The following is a 22,004-nucleotide window of genomic DNA, read 5'->3' on the forward strand; positions in this document are numbered from 1 at the left end:
TTTATATCATAAAACTCATACAAAAAAGGAATCAGTGTATTCCAGAATGCTACTACCTGAAGGATAAAATCTTAAGGCAAAAGAGTGACCTTGGCAGGTTAGTGCAAATAAGAAATGGGCAGAAGTTCGCCAGTGTTGCCAGTAGAAAACAGACAGGACATATTGTGGGTAGCACACGAATTACCTGTAGGAGTTCATCCAGGACTGAGGAAGACTCAGGCTAAGATACAGCTAAAATGCTAAACCGCATTTTTATTAGCCTGGATTACATAAAGATGTGGCTGAATTTTGCCGTCCTGTCATACTTGTCAGATGGTAGGAAGGCCACAAGCAATGATAAAACCAGCACGTTCGATGTCAATTCCCATATTTGAAGAAACATAGAAAATAGGGGAGGAGGCGGCCTTTTGGCTCTTCGAGCCAGCTCCACCATTCATCACGATCATGGATGATCATCCAACTCAACAGCCTAATCCTGCTTTCTCCCCCATAACCTTTGATCCCATTCACCCCAAGTGCTATATCCAACCACCTCTTGAATACATTCAATGTTTTGGCATCAACTATTTCCTGTGGTAATGTATTCCATAGGCTCACCACTCTGGGTGAAGAAATGCCTTCTCACCTCCGTCCTAAATGGCCTACCCTGAATCTTTAGATAATGACCCCTGGTTCTGGACTTGCCCATCATCAGAAATGTTCTCCTTGCATCAATCCTGTCTAGTCCTGTTAGAATTTTATAAGTCTTTGAGATCCCCCGCACCCCCATTCGTTTGAACTCCAGCAAAATAATGCGAACCTAGTCAATCTCTCCTCATACATCAGTCCCGCCATTCCTGGAACCAGCCTGGTAAACCTTTGCTATACTCCCTCAAGATCAAGAACATCCTTCCTCAGAAAAGGAGACCAAAACTGCAACAATATTTTAGGTGTGGCCTCACTGAGGCCTTGTATAATTGCAACAACACATCCCTGCTCCTGTACTTGAAACCTCTCACAATGAAGGCCAACATTGCACTTGCCTTCTTTACCGCATGCTGCACCTGCTTGCTTACCTTCAGCGACTGGTGCACAAGGACACCCAGATCCCCTGTCCCGATTTACAGCCATTCTGGTGGTAATCTGCCTTCTTGTTTTTGCTTCCAAAGTGAATAACCTGATATTTATTCAAATTATACTGTATCTCCCATTGATTTGCCCATTCACCCAATCTGTCCAGATCATTCTGAAGGATCTCTGCATTCTCGTCATAGTTCATTCTCCCACCCAACTTGGTATCATCTGCAAACTTTGAGATGTTACATTTTGTTTCCTCATCCAAATCATTAATATATATTGTGAATAGCTGGGGTCCCAGAACCGATACCTGCGGCACCCCACTCGTTACTGCCTGCCAATTTGAAAAGCACCATTAATTCTTACTCTTTGTTTCCTCTCTACCAACCAGTTTTCTTTCCATCCCAATCGTATGTGCTTTAATCTTGCATGATAATCTCAAGATTTGCAGGACTTTGTCAAACACTTCCTGAAAGTCCAGAGTCTTTTGCACGGGTTATAATTGACTGTGTAGGTCCCTCCCTAAAACCAAAAGTGGGAACCAGTATTTGCTAACCATAATGGATGCGTCCATTAGGTTTTCAGAGGCAAATCCTTTACGGAATATCAAGGCAAAAAAGGTCGTGGAGGAGTTGCTTGCTTTCTTTACCCGTGATGGATTACCCAGGGAGATTCAGTAAGACCAAGGGCCCAATTTTACTGTCAAATTATTTAAGGAGATCATGGATCGTTTATGCATCAGACCCTTTATATCGAGTACATACCATCTGAAGCAGAGGGAGCATTGGAAAGGTGGCACCAGACCCTAAAGACAATGTTGAGGGTTTATTGCCAATATTACTGAAAGGATTGGCATAATATTATTTATTATTAGAGACGCTCCAAATGGATCAACTCAGGAGGGCGGTACAATGGCACAGTGGTTAGCACTATTGCTTCACAGCACAAGGGACCGAGGTTTGATTCCCGGCTTAGGACACTGTCTGTGCAGAGTTTGCATGTTCTCCCCATGTCTGCGTGGATTCCCTCCAGCTGCTCTGGTTTCCTTCCACAGTCTGCAAGACGTGCTGGTTAGGTGCATTGGCTATGCTAAATTCTCCCTCAGTGTACCCAGACAGTCGCCAAGTGTAGTGATTAGGGGATTTTCACAGTAACTTCATTGCCTAATAAATAAACTTTACTCCATCTGAATTGATATTTGGATAAGAAGAGAAACTTCAAATTAATTAAGGAAAAGTTGGTAGGTCTGAAGTCAGAGACCTCAAGGTTGGATTATGTATCTAAGGTGAGAGATAGATTAAACAAAGTGGGTGAATTAGTTAGACAACACTTTAACATGGCATTGCAGTTAATGAAACAAGAAGCAGATAAGAAATCTAAAATTTGTACGTTTGCCCATGGGGTTAAAGTATGGGTGCTGTTACCAATAATCAGAGATTCCTTCAAAGCAAGGTTTAGTGGTTATAGAATCACAGAATCCTACAATGCAGAAAGAGACCATTCGGCTTATCAAGTCTGCACTGACCACAATCCCACCCAGGCCCTATCTGCGTAACCCCACATATTTACCTAGCTGCTCCTCCTGACATTGAAGGGCAAATTAGCATGGCAATACACACAGGGACAATGTGCAAACTCCACATAGGCAGTGACCCAAGCCGGGAATCAAACCCAGGTCACTGGCACAGTGAGGCAGCAGCACTAACCACTGTGTTACCATGCCGCCCCTATCAGATCGAGAAGAAGTTAATTTAGGTGAATTATCTGGTAAAGATGCCAGATCAGAAGAAAATGTATAGGGTATGTTATGTGAACATGCTAAAGCAGTACTATGACAGGGAAAGGGAACCAGAGAAACGGGTATTAGTTACTGCCATTCAGAGTCAGGGATTAAATCCCAATGATGTGGATTTTGATGTGCCTCAGAATAAATTGAATAATGAACTACTTAGGGAATGGAATAAGGCAGTGAGTTGTGTGTCTGAGGAACAGAGAACTGAATTGAAAGACTTGTTCCAGTGCTATGAGGACTTATGTAGAAATAAAATGGGGAGGACTAATGAGGTAGTACATGAGGCTGATGTAGGGAATGCTGTTCCAATAAAACAACACCTTTATTGGCCTAATCCTCTCAAAGCAGCACAGGTTCAGAAGGAAGCTAAAGTGATGCTACAAGACAACATCATAGAGCCGAGCCAAAGTGAGTGGAGTTTGCCACTTGTGTTGGTTCCTTAACCAGATGATATTCAATGATTCTGCGTAGCATATCGGTCAATGCTGTGACTAAATCTGATTCATGCCCAAGTCCAATGCTGGAGGGTTGTGTGGAAAAAGTTGGACAAGCGGCTTACATCACAAAGTTGGACTCACTTTGTGGTTACTGGCAAGTACCTTTGTCTGAGAGAGAGAAAGAAGTTTGTCACCCGAAATGGGCTATATCAATTTAAACTATTGCCCTTTGGGCTGAAAAATGTTCTAGCCACTTTTCAAAGGCTTATGAACAGAGTTGTTGTAGGATTTGACTCATTGTGCTGCCTGCATAGATGACTTAGTGATCTTTAGTCATTCATGGAAAGATCACATGCAGCATTAGGCAGAGCTCTTCGAGAGATTACAGAAGCCAAACTTGGCAAAAACAGAATTTGCGCAGATGGAAGTGACATTCTTAGGACACAATATTGGATATGGATGGATGACACTGAGAAATGTGAAGACGAAGGCCATCAAGGAATTTCCAAGATCATCCTCAAAGGAGGAAGGTTTTTGGGATTGAGCAGATTCTATAGGAAATTTGTACCAAACTTTAGTAGCATAGTGGCACCGTTGACAGATTTGTTAAAAAAGAACATGAAATTTCAATGGACAGAACAACGTCAGGTGTCATTTGAGAATTTGAAATATAACCTGTTTTAGCCACACCAAATTTTTTGAGACCCTCTAAAGTCACCATCGATGCCAGTGATGCTGGTATTGGAGCTGTATTGTTACAGAAGGATGATCATGGAATTGAAAGGCTTATCACTCATTACTCAAAAAAACTCAATCTCTACCAGTCAAAATATTCCACAATTAAAAAGGAATTATTGAATTTGGTAATGGCCTTACAACATTTTAACATTTACATTTCAAATAATGCATCACAGGTGATTGTATAAATTGATGACAATCCTTTGACATTTTTGGAAAGGTTCAAGGACAAGAGCACCAGATTATTTCATTAGAGTCTTATGTTACATTTAATTTACAGATTGTACATGGTGTGGATCATGTAAATTATTGCAGATGCTTTATCATGAGTTTAATAGGGAGAAAAAAAATGAAGCAAACTTTTCATGATGACAGTTCAGTTTTTTCCTAAGTGGAGAGGTGTTTTGAAGTTGATTGAATGTTAGAATTTGGCGTTTGTAAAATTATTTAAAACTTGTAAAATGCTAAGATGTGAAAGCATTGCATGGCCCCTTTAAAAGGTAGTGTTTTTTTCTGTACTTAGGGTTTAAAAAGAAGTTTTTAAAAATGCAGGTCCTTATGATGCCAGTACACAGATTGAAACATTTGTATGAGGCAGCTTGGCAGTAGTGTCGCCAAGACAACAGTCTATTTTTGAATTTTAGCCAATCAGTTTACATTAGGCGCATAGATACCAAGCAATCTATTAGATTTGAAATTGGTAACCTGAATGTAACCTGAAAACTAATCATATTGTGGGAAATATTAATATGGCATAAGGGGTATAAGAGATGAGGGGCAGTGAGACAAACAGGGAGAACATCTGCCACCTATCATCGCTCACAGCTCTTAGAGAAAAAGAACTGCTGGCTCTCATGACCTCATTCATGTCTTAAAAGAAAGCCTCATCTCTATAGCGAAGATAGCAAAGAAGAAAGACAGAATATTCTGAAAGACGCCCATGAATTTTAAAAATAATTTTACAAACACCAAATTCTTACATTCTACTCAACTTTGCAACACTCCCCTGCTTAAAAAAAACCATCATCACGAAAAGATGGCTTCATTTTTTTTCTCACTTTCAAACTCGCGATAAAACATTTGTAATTTAGGGAGAGACTAAAAGTTCTTTTTTTTGTTAAAAAGTGGGAATTGTATTTACCTAAACATCATTCCATTTGAATAATGTTTTATTTAGTTTGTTGATAGTTTAGTTAACCTGTTCACTGTTAATTAGTTAAATAAATTGTTGCTTGTTGATTTTACAGAGATAGTCTCAGGTAGTTATTTTGATTTAACCACTAAAAGATGTTGGAGAGCAGATCGTATTACTTCACACACACTAACAGATTATGAAGTGAGGTACTCCTTTGAGTGGTTAAGTGTTAGTTCTCAGAGAGCGGATCAATGTCCACCTCATAACAGTACACAGACACACAAACTACAACAATGGTCACCACATACTGTACATACTGACAGAAAAGCTACACCAAAAACATTGGTCACTGCATACTGTACACACTGACACACAAGCTACACAAACAATAATGGTCATCACAGACTGCATACACTGACAAACAATGCTAATAATAATGGCCACGACATACTGTACACACTGACAGACAAACTACAACAATAATAACGGTCAACACATACAGTGTACACATTGACACAAACTACTCCAACAACAGTGGTCACCACGTACTGTGCACATTGACAAACAAACGGCACTAACAATAATGATTTCATACTATACACACTTGCACACAAAATACACCAATAATATTGGTCACCACATAATCTAAACGCTGACACACAAACCACAACAATACTGGTCACTAGATACCATACGCAGATTGACACACAAATTACAGCAACACGGGCACAACATAATATACAAAGACACATGAACTATAACAACAAGAGTCACCACATAACATACGCAATGACATACAAATTATACCAACAACAATGGTCAACACATACCGTACACAACAACATACAAATTTCTTCAAACATAATAGTCACTACATATGTATACACAGAACCTATAATGGCATACTGTACAGATTGACAAACTACACGTACAATAATGGTCACCAAAAACTGTACATACTGACACCACAACAAAAGTCCACACATACTGAAAACACTGTCAAGTGTGACACAACTGTGCCTTTAAGAAATGTATTTTTAATCGTGTTCTCTGCAGTTTGTAAGTAACCCTTTTTTTGTTACTGGTACTGTGTGATGTCTAGTGGCATCTTTTATTGTTATTAGAGATTTTTGTTTATTTTTAATCTGAGCCTCATACAACGTACTGGAGTTTTACAAGTTTTATGACCCTCTTGAATTGTTAAGGGGGAAATGATTGACAGTTAGGTGGAAGTGTTCTTTACTTTCAGTTTTTTTGGCTGCTGGCTAGTTAGAAGTTGTTGGACTCCAGACTGAGCCAGTATTTGTCTCTCTCTTCCTGGAATTAGAAACTCTGCTGGCTAGTTAGAGGCAGCTTTGCTGGCACGCATGTTTTGCTCATGGTGGTTTGCTAATTAGAGGCAAACAGTGGCTGTATCTCTACCTTGAGGTGTGCTGGAAGCTCAAGAGCTTTCAATTCTCCATCCAAAGGATTAAGTCACAGCAGGTGTTGCAGAGCTCGAAAATCCAGCATCATGTGAGCATACTTATTTTCTGTGCTAAACCTGGAACAGGTATATGTTCATCAGAAGGTTTGTTTGGTTAGAACAGTATTCGGAGCTGTTAAGGTTTATACAATATCACGTTTTTTTTTCCTTGTTGGTAATTGGTAGAAGTTGAGGGCAGGGAAGTTGATGTTGTCTACACGGCCTTTGACAAGGTATTGCATGGTAGGCTGTTGCATAAAGTTAAATCTCACAGGATGCAGAGTGAGGTATCTAAATGGATACAAAATTGGCTTCTTGACAAAAGCCAGTGGGTGGTTGTAGAGAGTTGTTTTTCAAACTGGAGGCCTGTGACCAGCGGTGTAGCTCAGGTATCTATTAATGATTATATTATGATTAATGATTTGGATGAGAATGTAGGAGGCATAATTAGTATGGTACAGATGACACCAAGATTGGTGGCATAGTGGATAGTGAAGAAAGTTATCTCCAATTGCAATGGGATCTTGATCAATTGGGCCAGTGAGCTGGTGAATGGCAGGTGAAGTTTAATTTAGACAAACGCGAAGTGATGTGTTTTGGTAGACTGAACCAGGGCAGGACTTACTCAGTTAATGGTAGGGTGTTGGCGAGAGTTACAGAACAAAGAAATCTATGGGTACACGTTCACAGCTCCTTGAAAGCGGAGTCACAGGGGGATAGAGTGGTGAAAAAGGCATTCGGCATGCTTAGTTTCATCGTCCAGAACATTGAATACAGGAGTTGGGATGTCCAGTTGAAGTTGTATAAGACATTGGTAAGGACACACTTGGAATACTGCATGCAATTCTGCTCACCCTATTATAGAAAGGATATTATTAAACTAGAAAGACTGCAGAAAAGATTTACTAGAATGCTACCATGACTTGATGGATTGTGTTATAAAGAGGAGCTGAATTGACCAGGACTTTTTTCTCTGGAGCGTAGGAGGCTGAGGGGTGACCTTATAGAGTCTATGAAATAATGAGGGGCATCGACAAGGTAGATAGTCAATATGTTTCCCAAAGGTAGGGGAGTCTAAAACGAGAGGGCATGGGTTTAAAGTGAGAGGGGAGAGATACAAAAGTGTCCAGAGGGGCAATTTTTTTTAGAGAGGGTAGAGAGTATCTGGAACAAGCTGCCAGAGGTAATAGTAGAGGCAAGTACAATTTTATCTTTTAAAAAGCATTTAGATAGTTACATGGGTACAATGGGTATAGAGGGATATCGGCCAAATGCGGGCAATTGGGATTAGCTTAGGGGTTTAAAAAAGGGCAGCATGGACAAGTTAGACTGTTTTCATGCTGTCAACCTCTATGACTCTATAAGTTATTGCTAATTCTCTTATTATATGTTAACTGTATTCTTAATTAAACCTTGTTTGATAAAGGCTTCCTAGTGGTATGTATGAATCATACCATCTTATGTTGACCTGTGCCAAAAATCAAGCCACAAAATTGCTACATATCGTACACACTGACATTCAAGGGTCATCACACAAATCATCCAAGATACTCAAAAACAAATGTTTACCACATACTATGCAAACTGACACACAAACTACACCAGCAATAATGGTCATTGCATGCTTGCACTCTGACACACAAACAACGGTTATCACATACTGTAAACACTAACACAAATTACACCAATATTTACTGTACATACTAAAACAAACTATACAAACAATTATGGTCATCACATACTATATACACTGGCACACAAACTACAACAATAATGGGAACCAAATACAGTGCACAGTAACACAAACTTGACAAACAATAATGGTTCCCAGTCACTGTACACACACCATTTACACCAACAATAATGATCACATACTGAACACACACAAATTACACCAACAACAATGATCACCACGTACTGTGTATACTGAAACACAAACTAAATCAATAACAATTGTTACCAAGTACTGTATGTACACCAGCTACACCAAAAAACGCTGGTCATCACATAATGTACAACCTGACACAATCTAGGCAAACAATAATGGTCACCATATACTGTACACATGGACATAAAAATTATACCAATAATAGTAGACAACACATTCTGCGCACACAGACACACCATTATTACTGGTGTATTTTGTGTGTATAGTATGTGGTGGCCATTATTATTGATGTAGCTTGTGTCAGTGTATAATATGTAGACACCACTATTATTTACATAATTTGTGTGACAGTATGTAGTGACCATTATTGTTTGTGTACACACCAACTACACTGGCAACAATAATCAACACACACTCCACACAGTAACACAATCCTCAAGAACAAAGGTTACCAAATACAGTACACATTGACGCAAACTGGGCCAACAATAATGGTCAGCAGGTACTGTATATACACTATCTACACCAACAGTAATAATCAGCACATATACAGGAAGTACTGTCACAAACTACATCAACAATAATGGTCACCACATTCTGTGCACACTGACACAAAATACATGAACAATAATGGTCATCAAATGCTGCACACTCACTATTTACACCAAACGAAATGGTCACCCCATAATGAACACAATCTACACAAACAATAATGGTCACCACATACTGTACACCATCTACACCAACAATGAGTGGTCACCACATATTGTAGACACTACTGCAAAAACTACACAGACAATAAAGGACACCACATACTGCACACACAGACCAACTACAGCAACAATAATGGTCACAAGATAATGTACACACTGACACACAAATGATGCCAATAATAACGGCCATGACATACTGTACACACTGACGGACATCAGGAAAGCAGGACCTTTCACACACCTGACAAAGGAACACCTTTTCCGAAAGCTGGTGAGATTACTAACAAATAAACTGGTTGTACTTTAACCTGGTGTTGTGAGACTTTTTGCTGTGTTTACCCCAGTCCAACGCCAGCATCTCTACATCATGACAAGATCAATGCCAGAGATTTTAGCACATAATCTAAACACACAAGTGCAGAATAAAGGAAGGACCATACTGTTGAAGGGTCAGCTGAGGGAGTGCTGCCCTGTCAAACAGTCAGCTGAGGGAGTGTTGCACTGTCGAAGGGTCAGTACTGAGGGAGTACTGCATTGTTAGAGGATCAGTACTGAGGGAGTGCTGCACTGTCACAGCATCAATATTGAAGGAACACTGCACTGTCAAAGGGTCAGTGCTGGGAGTGAGTACTGCACTGTCAGAGGGTCAAGACTGTGGGAGTGCTCCCTGTCAAAACGTCAATACTGGGGAAGTGAAAAGAAAAAGCAAGACTTCCAGGCTATCAGGTTCAGGAGAGAGCAAGGAGAGTTTGAAGAGATGGGTGTTGTACATTGGTTCTACCAATGAATTAAGTTCTCCTTACCACGTCTTTAAGAATGTCAAGGCGAGCATCCTCCTCAGACTGGATGGTTCTGTTCAGTTTGCTCAGGACAAAGACTCGAAGCTGCTCGTTTTCTAACAGACGGCGTACCTTCTTCATATTTAACCAGCCAACTCCCTGACCATCAAGAACATTGTGTACCAGCTCCTTCAGGAACTGCTGATTCTCACTGCAACCCAAACATCTGGAGTTATAGTCTGCATTCAGAGTGCAGAATAATACACAAGCTCATCAAATGATACTAAGGCCAAAGTGGAGCTGACAGTCCAACCACTCTATCTGCTGTCCATCAGTCCTCTCTCACTCTCTATCTGCTGTTCATTAGTCCTCCCTCCGCCTATCCGCTGTCCTTTAGTCCTCCCTCACTCTGTCTATCTGCTGTCCTTCAGTTCTCCCACACTCCGCCTATCCGCTGTCCTTCACTCCTCCCTCTCTCCACCTGTCCGCTGTCCTTTAGCCCTCCCTCACTCCACCTATCTGCTGTCCTTTAGTCCTCCCTCACTCCGCCTAGGTGTGGACAGGGCTTAGGACAGATGAAACCCTTGAATAATATAAACAACGCGGGAAGGAACTTAAGGAAGGAGTTAAGAGGGCTAAAAGGGGTCCTGAAAAGTCCTTGGCAAACAGGATTAAGGAAAATCCTAAGACATTTTATATGTATGTAAAGGGCCAGAGGGTAGCCAGGGAAAGGATTGGTCCACTCAAGGCTAGTGGAGGGGATCTATGCATGGAACCAGAGGAAATGGGCTAGATACTAAATAAATACTTTGCTTCAGTATTCACCAAAAAGAGGGACTTGATAGATAAGGAGCCTAGGGTAGGGTGTGTAGATATTCTGGGTCATGTCAATATCAAAAAGGTGGTGGTATTGGGCGTCTGAAGAAGCACTAAAGTAAATAAATACCCAAGGCCTAATGGGATCTACCCCAGAAACAGTTTGTGATCAGAACACTCCAGTCACCTGACAAAGGGTCAGAGGCCCGAAAGCTAGTGGCTTTTGTTACCAAATAAACCTGTTGGACTTTAACCTGGTGTTGAGAAACTTCTTACTGTGTTTATCCAGTCCAACACCAGCATCTCCACATCGTGACTAGCAGTGTTCCACAGGGATCAGTTCTGGGACCTTTATTGTTCATAGTACATATAAATGATTTGGAGGAAAACGTAGCTGGTCTGATTAGTAAGTTCACAGATGACACAGAAATTGGAGGAGTTGTGGATAGTGATGAGGATTGTCAGACAATACAAAGAGTCATAGAGTTACAGAGGTTTGCAGCATGGAAGCAGGTCCTTCAACCCAACTTGTCCATGCTGCCCCTTAATTTTTAAACCTCTAAGCTAATCCCAATTGCCCCCAGTTGCCCATATCCCTCTATACCCATCTTACCCATGTAACTGTCTAAATGCTTGTTAAAAGACAAAATTGTACCTGCCTCTACTACTACCTCTGGCAGCTTGTTCCAGACACTCACCACCCTCTGTCTAAAAGAACTGCCCTTCTGGACCCTTTTGTGTCTCTCCCCTCTCACTTCAAACCTATGCCCTCTAGTTTTAGGTTCCCATATCTTTGGGAAAAGATATTGACTTTCTAACTGATCTGTGCCCCTCATTATTTTGTAGACCTCTGTAAGATCTCCCCTCAGCCTTCTACGCTCCAGAGGAAAAAAGACCCTGTCTATCTAGCCTCTCCTTATAACTCAAACCATCAAGTCCTGGTAGTATCCTAGTAAATCCTTTCTGCATTCTTTCTAATTTAATAATATCCTTTCTATAATAGGATGTCCAGAATTGTACGTGGTATTCCAAGTGTGGCCTTACCAATGTCTTGTACAACTTCAACAAGATGTCCCAACTCTTGTATTCAATATTCTGACTGGTGAAACCACGCATGCTGAATGCCTTCTTCACCACTCTGTCCAGCTATGACCACACTTTCAAGGACCTTTGAACATGTACCCCTGGATCTCTTTGTTCTGCAACTATCTCCAATGCCCTACCATTAACTGAGAAGTGCTGCCCTGGTTCAACATTATGAGAGGCATGGACAGAGGTGATAGTCAGATGTTCTTTCCTTGGGTCGAAAAGTCAAGTACTAGGGGACGTAGGCTTAAGATACATGGGGAGAAGTTTAGAGGAGATGTGCGAGGCAAGCTTTTTACATGGAGGATGCTGAATGTCTGGAACGCGCTGCCAGGGAGGTGGTGATAGCAGCATTTAAGGGGTAATTAGACAAATACATGAATAGGATGGGAATGGAAGGGTATGGACTCCATAAGTGCATACGGTTTTAGTTTAGGCAGACATCATGATTGGCACAGGCTTAAAGGGGCGAAGGTTCTATTCCTGTGCTGTACTTTTCTCTGTTCTATCTGCGGTCATAGAATCATAGAAAAACTAAAACACAAACAGGCCCTTCAGCCCACAAGTTGCGTCGATCATATCTCTACCTACTAGGCTTACCTATAACCCTCAATCCTATTAAGTCCCATGTACTCATCCAGAAGTCTCTCAAAAGACCCTAACGAATTTGCCTCCACCATCACCGACGGCAGCCGATTCCACTCACCCACTACCCTCTGAGTGAAAAACTTACCCCGACATCTCCTCTGTACCTACTCCCCAGGACCTTAAACCTGTGTCCTCTTGTGGCAGCCATTTCAGCCCTGGGAAAAAGCCTCTGAGAGTATACCCAATCGATACCTCTCATCAGCTTATAAACCTTTATCAGGTCACCTCTCATCCTTCGTCTCTTTGAAGAGAAAAGATTAAGCTCTCTCAACGTATCCTCATAAGGCATGCCACCCAATCCAGGTAACATCCCTGTCCTTCAGTATGCCTCCAGTCTCTGTATCTGCTGTCCTTTACCCCTCCATCTATCTGCTGTCCTTTAGTCCTCCCTCACTCTGTGTACCTGCTATTGTTTACTCTGCCCTGTGGTGATGGCGATTCCCTCTTCACTGTTGGGCTGTGCTTGATAACCGAAGATTTCTGATCCACCAGAGCTCGCCTGTTACCTGGAGAAGTGAAGGAAAACAGCGTCAAGGATACAGGTGCCAGGCTTCAACAAGACTCAAAGCTAGGAGAATGGTGTTAAAAAAACAGGGAGTGGAGGAGGGGAAATGACAGTCAATCTGGGCTGGGAGTGCTGCAATCCTACATCACACATTGGCAGAAAACAGCATGGAAAGCCGATCCAAACTCCACAAACAATAGGTTGTGAGGCGGGGAAGGTCACGGAGAGGGTTGGGATTGAATTGACAAGCGAGTGAAGAGGAAGTCAGACTACATGAGGAAGCGTGAATGCGCGCTGGGCGAACGGTAGGCGGATTAGCTGGTGATCAGGGGCTGTAGCAATAAGGAGGGGGCCGATGGTGAGGGGTGAGGTGGGCGGTGGTGATCCTGGTTAGGCAGCAGTGAGCATGGGGGCGGCGGCCAGTGGCCGAGAGCACAGGGCGGGACCAAAGGACGATGGGGTGCACGGGGGAGGGGTGGCAAGGGAGGTGACGGGGTGGTGGGGGTTTTATGGAGGTCGGGAGGGTCTTCGGTCTCTGGTCACGTGCTGAACCAGTCAAGCAGTAAATGAGCAGCAGACAAGCAGCAGATAGGGCACAATCAGCAGCTGAGTCGAGGGAGGGAGGAAGGGAGCGGGTGTCAACATGACGGGGGGGGGGCGTCGACGTGAGGGGGAGAGGAGGGGGTGTCGATGATGTGAGGGGAAGGGAACTCGTCGATGTGAGGGGAAGGGAACTCGTCGAGGTGAGCGAGAGGGGGCGTCGAGGTGAGCGAGAGGGGGCGTCGAGGTGAGCGAGAGGGGGCGTCGAGGTGAGCGAGAGGGGGCGTCGAGGTGAGCGAGAGGGGGCGTCGAGGTGAGCGAGAGGGGGCGTCGAGGTGAGCGAGAGGGGGCGTCGAGGTGAGCGAGAGGGGGCGTCGAGGTGAGCGAGAGGGGGCGTCGAGGTGAGCGAGAGGGGGCGTCGAGGTGAGCGAGAGGGGGCGTCGAGGTGAGCGAGAGGGGGCGTCGAGGTGAGCGAGAGGGGGCGTCGAGGTGAGCGAGAGGGGGCGTCGAGGTGAGCGAGAGGGGGCGTCGAGGTGAGCGAGAGGGGGCGTCGAGGTGAGCGAGAGGGGGCGTCGAGGTGAGCGAGAGGGGGCGTCGAGGTGAGCGAGAGGGGGCGTCGAGGTGAGCGAGAGGGGGCGTCGAGGTGAGCGAGAGGGGGCGTCGATGATGTGAGGGGAAGGGAACTCATCGATGTGAGCGAGAGGGGGCGTCGAGGCGAGCGAGAGGGGCTACGACATGAGGGAGGGGGTTTCGATGCGAGAGTAAGAGGGTGTCAATGTGAGGGGAGAGGATGTCGATGTGAGGGGGAGGGGTGGGGGTATCGATGTGAGGAGGAAGGGAGGGGGTGTCGATGTGAGGGGGGGAGCAGGATTGTCAATGTGAGGGGGGGGGTGTCGATGTGAGGCGAAGGAGACAGGCCTGTCAATGTGAGGGGAAGGGGAGGGGCCTGTCGATGTGAGGGGTGGGGACAGGATGTCAATGTGGTGGGGAGGGTAGGGAGTGTCGATATGGTGGGGAGGAGAGGGGGTGTCAACGTGAGGGGGAGGGGAGGGCTGTCAATGGTGGCAGGGAGGGGAGGGGATGTCAATGTGAGGGGGACGGGAGGGGGTGTCACTGGGAGGGGGTGTCACTGTGAGGGGTGTCAATGTGGAGGGGAGGGGAGGCTCAAAGGGAAGGGGACGGAGCATCGATGTGAGGGGGAGAGCGTCAGAGAAACAACAAGCAGCCCAATGAGGAAAGCACAGCATTCGAGGAAAGGAGCATGCAGCCCATGCAGAAGACCCACCTTCACTACCCACTCCAGCTTCCGTTATTATCTCCATTATAGTATTTAGCCCAAATACTGGGACACACAAAATCACAATTAGTGCTCATTTAGAAAAACAATTCAAAAAGAAATAAATCATTCCAAAAACAGGCAGTTCAATCCCAGTTTTCCAGGGGCCAATGTGGAGGTTAGCACTGATTCATAGCACCAGCTCTATTGGGAGATATGGTGAGATTGATGCTGTGTTGTGTGTATCCTATAGTGTAAAGCACACATCTAAACTGGTACAGTGCATGCTGAAATAATGAGCAGCTAACAATGAGATAAGCTGGGACACGTCCCAACAACACTGGAATGAAGCGTTTGGCTTCATTTGGAACCTTGAATCAAACCAAGACATGGGGAACATCTTCAATCTTTCCATTCAGTCAGTACTTCAACACCACCCCATCACTGGCCTGTCAGGCCTCCCACTGGAATACTGATCATCAGCTTCAAGATAGGTAACATAAAGCAGAAGGTGGCAGCTAGCAGAGTGAGTAGAGCACATACATCACATAACCTCAATATAAGCACTCTTCTCCTTTCAACTGCTACTGTTTCTAATGGATGAGCTAGTATTGGATTCAGGAAACATTGAAAAAACTCATGGACATTACTAACACCAGCACCCACACCTGGACCATGATAATGCGATTCTCCTCCTCCCACCGTCTCCAGTCCAGAGCCGATGTCCCAAACCCTGATACTGGACAGACAACACATCCATTTGGACTTTCAATTCTAGTCATTATACTGAGACCTACTACCACTATATTCCTTTTTGCTTCCCACAATTGAATATTTTCATGCATCACAGTGCCATGGTCAGTGCAGCCCACACTCTCATTCAAACAAGTTGAGAACCTCAAAACAATGTTGGACAATTTCAGTGGCTAACACTCCTGCTGTCTGCGCCTCCTCACCTGCAGTGACATCCTCCTATCCCTGCCCACTTTCCAAACCAGAAGACCCTATCCTAAGAGCTGGGACTGCTTCTCGAAACAAAACGTCTCTTCCTCCGTGATGTGCCATAGTGGCTGCAGCTCAGCCTCCAATTCAATGTCTCTGAGCCAAAGTTCCTCAAGCTGCCAACACTTACTGCAGACATGCTTGCCTGGATCACAATGTTATCCAAGAGCTCCAACATGTTGCAGCCTTGACAAATTTCCTGTCCTTAGTGTGTTTTAAACAATGACTTAACGAAATTAATTTTTAATGGTGCTTTTTATATATTTTCAATTTTCAAAAGTATCGGTCCTAGGAATGAAATAAACCTTAAATACTTATTGGATAAATACTAAACAGCTAGCTTGTTCTCCACCCAATAAAATAGATTTTTTGCTGTGATATTACTATTTGTTCTACCACACTGATTTCAGTCCCCTCACCGCCCTGACCACCAGCACTCATCCTCTCTGCCCCCAAGGGAGTGCTGCGCTGCCAGAGGGTCAGCACTGAGGGAGTGCTGCGCTGCCAGAGGGTCAGCACTGAGGGAGTGCTGCGCTGCCAGAGGGTCAGCACTGAGGGAGTGCTGCGCTGCCAGAGGGTCAGCACTGAGGGAGTGCTGCGCTGCCAGAGGGTCAGCACTGAGGGAGTGCTGCGCTGCCAGAGGGTCAGCACTGAGGGAGTGCTGCGCTGCCAGAGGGTCAGCACTGAGGGAGTGCTGCGCTGCCAGAGGGTCAGCACTGAGGGAGTGCTGCGCTGCCAGAGGGTCAGCACTGAGGGAGTGCTGCGCTGCCAGAGGGTCAGCACTGAGGGAGTGCTGCGCTGCCAGAGGGTCAGCACTGAGGGAGTGCTGCGCTGCCAGAGGGTCAGCACTGAGGGAGTGCTGCGCTGCCAGAGGGTCAGCCCTGAGGGAGTGCTGCGCTGCCAGAGGGTCAGCACTGAGGGAGTGCTGCGCTGCCAGAGGGTCAGCACTGAGGGAGTGCTGCGCTGCCAGAGGGTCAGCACTGAGGGAGTGCTGCGCTGCCAGAGGGTCAGCACTGAGGGAGTGCTGCGCTGCCAGAGGGTCAGCACTGAGGGAGTGCTGCGCTGCCAGAGGGTCAGCACTGAGGGACTGCTGCGCTGCCAGAGGGTCAGCACTGAGGGAGTGCTGCGCTGCCAGAGGGTCAGCACTGAGGGAGTGCTGCGCTGCCAGAGGGTCAGCACTGAGGGAGTGCTGCGCTGCCAAAGGGTCAGCACTGAGGGAGTGCTGCGCTGCCAGAGGGTCAGCACTGAGGGACTGCTGCGCTGCCAGAGGGTCAGCACTGAGGGAGTGCTGCGCTGCCAGAGGGTCAGCACTGAGGGAGTGCTGCGCTGCCAGAGGGTCAGCACTGAGGGAGTGCTGCGCTGCCAGAGGGTCAGCACTGTGGGAGTGCTGCGCTGCCAAAGGGTCAGCACTGAGGGAGTGCCGCGCTGTCACAGTGTCAACACTGAGGGAGTGCTGCACTGCCAGAGGGTCAGTATTGAGGGATGCTGCATTGTCAGAGGGCCAGTACTGTCAGAGGGTCAGTCCTGAGGGAGCGCTACATTGTCAGAGGGTCATCTTTTAGATGTGGTGTTAAGCCACTCACCTGGTCAATGAATATTGAAGATTCCATGCTGCTTTTTGAAGGTCAACTGGGAATTGTCCTGGGTGCCTAGTCAATATCCCTCATTGAAACTGAGCAGATGATCTGACCATTTTTCTCAGATTGTTTATGGAATCTTGATTTGTGCAGTTTCCCATGTCCTTACAACATGGGAAACTGTTCCAGCACAGCCAAAGCACTGGCATCTACCCAGCAATGTGGAAAATTGCACAGGTAAAACAGGACAAATCCAACCTGGCCAATTACCACCCCATCAGTCTACATTTGATCAGCAGTAAAGTAATGCTACTAAGAGGCACTTACTCAGCAATAACCTGCTCAGTGATGCTCAGTTTGGATTCTGTCAGGGTCAGTCAGCTCCTGACCTCATTACATAAGAACATAAGAACATAAGAAATAGGAGCAGGAGTAGGCCATCTAGCCCTTCGAGCCTGCCCCGCCATTCAATAAGATCATGGCTGATCTGTCGTGGCTCAGTTCCACTTTCCCGCCCTCTCCCCATAACCCTTAATCCCCTCTCTTATCAAGAACCCATCAACCCGCTTCTTAAAAATATTTAGCGAGGCAGCCTCCACCACTTCAACGGGCAGAGAATTCCAGAGATTCACCACCCTTTGAGTGAAGAAGTTCCTCCTCAACTCCGTTCTAAACCGCCTCCCCTTTATCTTGAGGCTGTGCCCCCTAGTCCTACTGTCTTTTTTGAGCGGGAAGAGTCTCTCCACCTCTATCCTATCCATCCCATTCATCATCTTATACGTCTCAATGAGATCTCCCCTCATTCTTCTAAACTCTAACGAGTACAAGCCTAGTTTATTCAGCCTCTCCTCATAGCTCAACCCCCTCAACTCCGGTATCAGCCTAGTAAACCTCCTCTGCACTCCCTCCAGGGCCAAAATATCCTTGCGCAGGTGCGGCGCCCAAAACTGCACACAGTACTCCAGCTGCGGCCTCACCAATGCCCTATACAGCTGCAGCAAGACCTCCCTACTTTTATATTCAATCCCCCTCGCTATGAAGGCCAGCATCCCATTCGCCTTCCTGACCACCTGCTGCACCTGCAAGCTGGGTTTTTGCGACTCATGCACAAGGACCCCGAGGTCCCTCTGCACCGTCGCCTGCTGCAGTTTTTCGCCACGTAAGTAATAGTCCTTCCTACCATTCTTCCTACCAAAGTGGACCACCTCACACTTGCCAACATTAAATTCCATTTGCCATTTCCTGGCCCATTCGCCCAGCCTATCTAGATCCTTCTGCAGACTCTCCACACCCTCCGCACAATTTGCCTTTCCCCCAATCTTGGTGTCATCAGCAAATTTCGACACCCTGCACTCGGTTCCCTCCTCCAGATCATCTATATAAATGGTAAATAGCTGAGAGCCTTGGTTCAAATCTGGGGCAAAAGAGCTGAATTCCAGAGATAAGGAGGGAGTGTCAGCCCTTGACATCCAGGCAATATTTGACCGAGTATGACATCAAGGAGTCCTAGCAAAACTGGAGACATAGAATCCCTACAGTACAGGAGGCTGCCATTCGGCCTATCGAGTCTGTACTGACCACAACCCATCAAGACACTGTTCCTATAACCCACACATTCACCCTGCTAATCTCCCTGACACTAGGGTAAATTTAGCATGGCCAATCAACCTAACCTGCACATCTTTGGACAATGGGAGGAAACCGGAACATCCGGAGGAAACCCACACAGACCCGGGGAGAAAGTGCAAACTCCACACAGACAGTGATCCCAGGCTGGCATTGAACCTGAGTCCCTGGCACTGCCAGGCAGCAGTGCTAACCACTGCCACTGCGCTAACCCCTCCACCATGCTGCCCCAAGTCAATAGGAATCAGATAGGAAAACGCTGCACTAGTTGGAGTCATACCTGGCATAAAGGAAGATACAGTAAGAAGTCTCACAACACCAGGTTAAAGTTACCAAAAGGTTTATTTAGAATCACGAGCTTTCAGGGTTCTTTCCTCAGGTGAGTGGAGAGGTGGGTCCACAAACACAGCATATATAGACAGAGACGCAATTGCAAGATAATAGTTGGAATGTGAATCTTTACTGGTAATCAAATCTTTACAGGTACAGACAATGTGAGTGGCGAGATGGATAATCACAGGTTAATGAGGTGTGAATTGTCTCAAGCCAGGACAGTTAGTAGGATTTTGCATGTCTAGGGAAAATGGTGGGGGGATACCTGTGTGACATGAACCCAAGATCCTGGTTGAGGCCATCCTCACGCCTGCGGAACTTGGCTATCAGTTTCTTTTTGGCAGTTCTGTGTTGTCGTGTGTCTTGAAACCGCCTTGGAGAATGCTTATCCCAAGATCAGAAGCTGAATGCCCTTGATTGCTGCAGTGTTCCATGATAGGAAGGGAACACTCCTACCTGGTGATCATCATGCGGTGTCCATTCATCCATTATCGTAGCATCTTTTGCTGTGGTGCACCCGAACTGTCAATGAGTGAAGCGCCATATTTGCGAAGGACACTACTTGCCTTCAAACAACCGTGCTGCCTCAAACAGACCACTGTTCACAGCAAATTACCCAGCCTTCAGAACAAGAAACTACTGTCATGACACCACAGAACTCCGCCACGGCATTCTCTGCAAGACGTGTCGAATCATTGACATGGATACCACCATCACAAGTGAAAACACTGCCCACCAGGTACATAGTACATACTCATGCAACTCGGCCAAAGTTGTTGACCTCAAAAGCTGTAAAAAAGAATGCCCTGAGATATGGTACATCGGCGAGACCGTGTAGATGCTACGAAAATGGATAAACGGACACCACTCAACAATCACCAGGTAGGAGTATTCCCTTCCTGTCGGGGAACACTTCAGCAGTCAAGGGCATTCAGCTTCTGATCTTGGGATAAGAATTCTCCAAGGCAGCCTTCAAGACACACAACAATGCAGAATTGCCGAGCAGAAACTGATAGCCAAGTTCTGCACACATGAAGATGGTCTCAACCGGGATCTTAGGTTCATGTCACACTACATGTACCCCCCACCATTTTGCCTGAGCTTGCAAAATCCTACTAACTGTCCTGGCTTGAAACAATTCACATCTCTTTAACCTGTGATTTATCCGTCTCTCCACTTGCATTGTCTGTACTTGTAAAGACTCGCATTCCAACCATTATCTTGCAATTGTGTCTCTATATATGCCGTGTTTGTGGAAGCAACTCTCCACTCACCTGAGGAAGGAGCAGTGCTCCAAAAATTCACAATTCCAAATAAACCTGTTGGACTTTAACCTATATTGCAAGACTTTTTACTGTGCCTATCCCAGTCCAACATCAGCATTTCTGCACAAAGGAAGATATAGTTATGATGGTTGGGGATCAATCATCTCAGCTCCAGGGTATCATTTCAGGGATTCCTCAGGATAGTGTCCTAGCACCAACCATCTTCAGCTGCTTTATCAACGACCTTTCTTCCATCATAAGGTCAGAAGTGGGGATGTTCGCTGATGACTGCACAATGTTCAGCACCATTCATGACTCCTCAGATATTGAAGCAGTCCATGTTCAAATGCAGCAAGTCCTGGATAATATCCAGATTTGGGCTGATAAGTGACAAGTGCTAGGCAATGACCTTCTCCAACAAAAGAGAATCTAACCATAACCCTTTGGCATTCAATAGCTGAATCCTCCACTATCAAGATCCTGGGGGCTACCATTGACCAGATTAGCATATAAGTACTGTGGCTGCCAGAGCAGGTCAGAGACCAGGAATCCTGATTTGAGTAACCCAACTCCCGACTCACCAAAGCCTGTGCCCTATCTACAAGACACATGTCTGAAGTGTGATAGGATACTCTCTACTATCTCAGCTCACTGCAGCTTAACAATTAAAAACCCCAACACCATCAGGGCAGAGCAGTCACTTGACTGCTACCTCTTCCACAAACATTCAATCTCTCCACCTATGATGAATACTAACAGTCATGTGCACCACCTACAAGATGCACTGCAAGAATTCACCAAGGCTTCTGAGGCAGCACCTTGCAAACCAACGACCACTACCATCTTGAAGGACAAGAGCAACAGACATCTGGCAACACCACTCCCTGGAGGTCCCCCTCCAAGTCACTCACTATCCATACTTGGAAACATATCACTGTTCCTGTACTGTCGCTGGGCCAAAATCCTGGAATTCCCTCTAACAGCATTGTTATGTAATCTGACAGTCCTTCTTTCTGTGACCCTCTATCATGGAACCAAAACAGTCACTTCATCCTTTACATCCTTGATGAACACAGAGGCTTATTCAAGATGCTCCCCCATTAATAAGCAGCTTCTCCTTTCAGTTGCATGAGGTCCAGCAGAAACTCTGTGAGTAGTTTACTTTGAGGCTGAGAGCAAAATACAAAGCTCACCAAAACCTACAACAGATATCATCATGCAAAATACAGGATTGACTCTCACTGCATTCAAATACATGGCAGCAAAAACACATACTCCATGCAGTTCACAACAAAAAGGCCTGGAACACACCCAAACATTTAACTTC

At 45.4% G+C, this 22,004-nt stretch overlaps 1 protein-coding gene across 1 annotated transcript in view; it reads right to left on the reverse strand.

Annotated features, from left to right (window-relative positions):
- The window catches only part of madd (MAP-kinase activating death domain), a 241,808-nt gene that overhangs the window by 112,526 nt on the left and 107,278 nt on the right, over positions 1–22,004 (reverse strand). Inside the window, 2 exon segments of the mRNA XM_080190554.1 lie at positions 10,028–10,214; positions 12,957–13,059. Coding sequence (XP_080046680.1) covers positions 10,028–10,214; positions 12,957–13,059 — 290 coding nt within the window.

Source organism: Carcharhinus amblyrhynchos, chromosome 6, assembly GCF_965287045.1.
Source record: "Carcharhinus amblyrhynchos chromosome 6, sCarAmb.v2.hapA, whole genome shotgun sequence".
NCBI classification, from domain to species: Eukaryota; Metazoa; Chordata; class Chondrichthyes; order Carcharhiniformes; family Carcharhinidae; genus Carcharhinus; species Carcharhinus amblyrhynchos.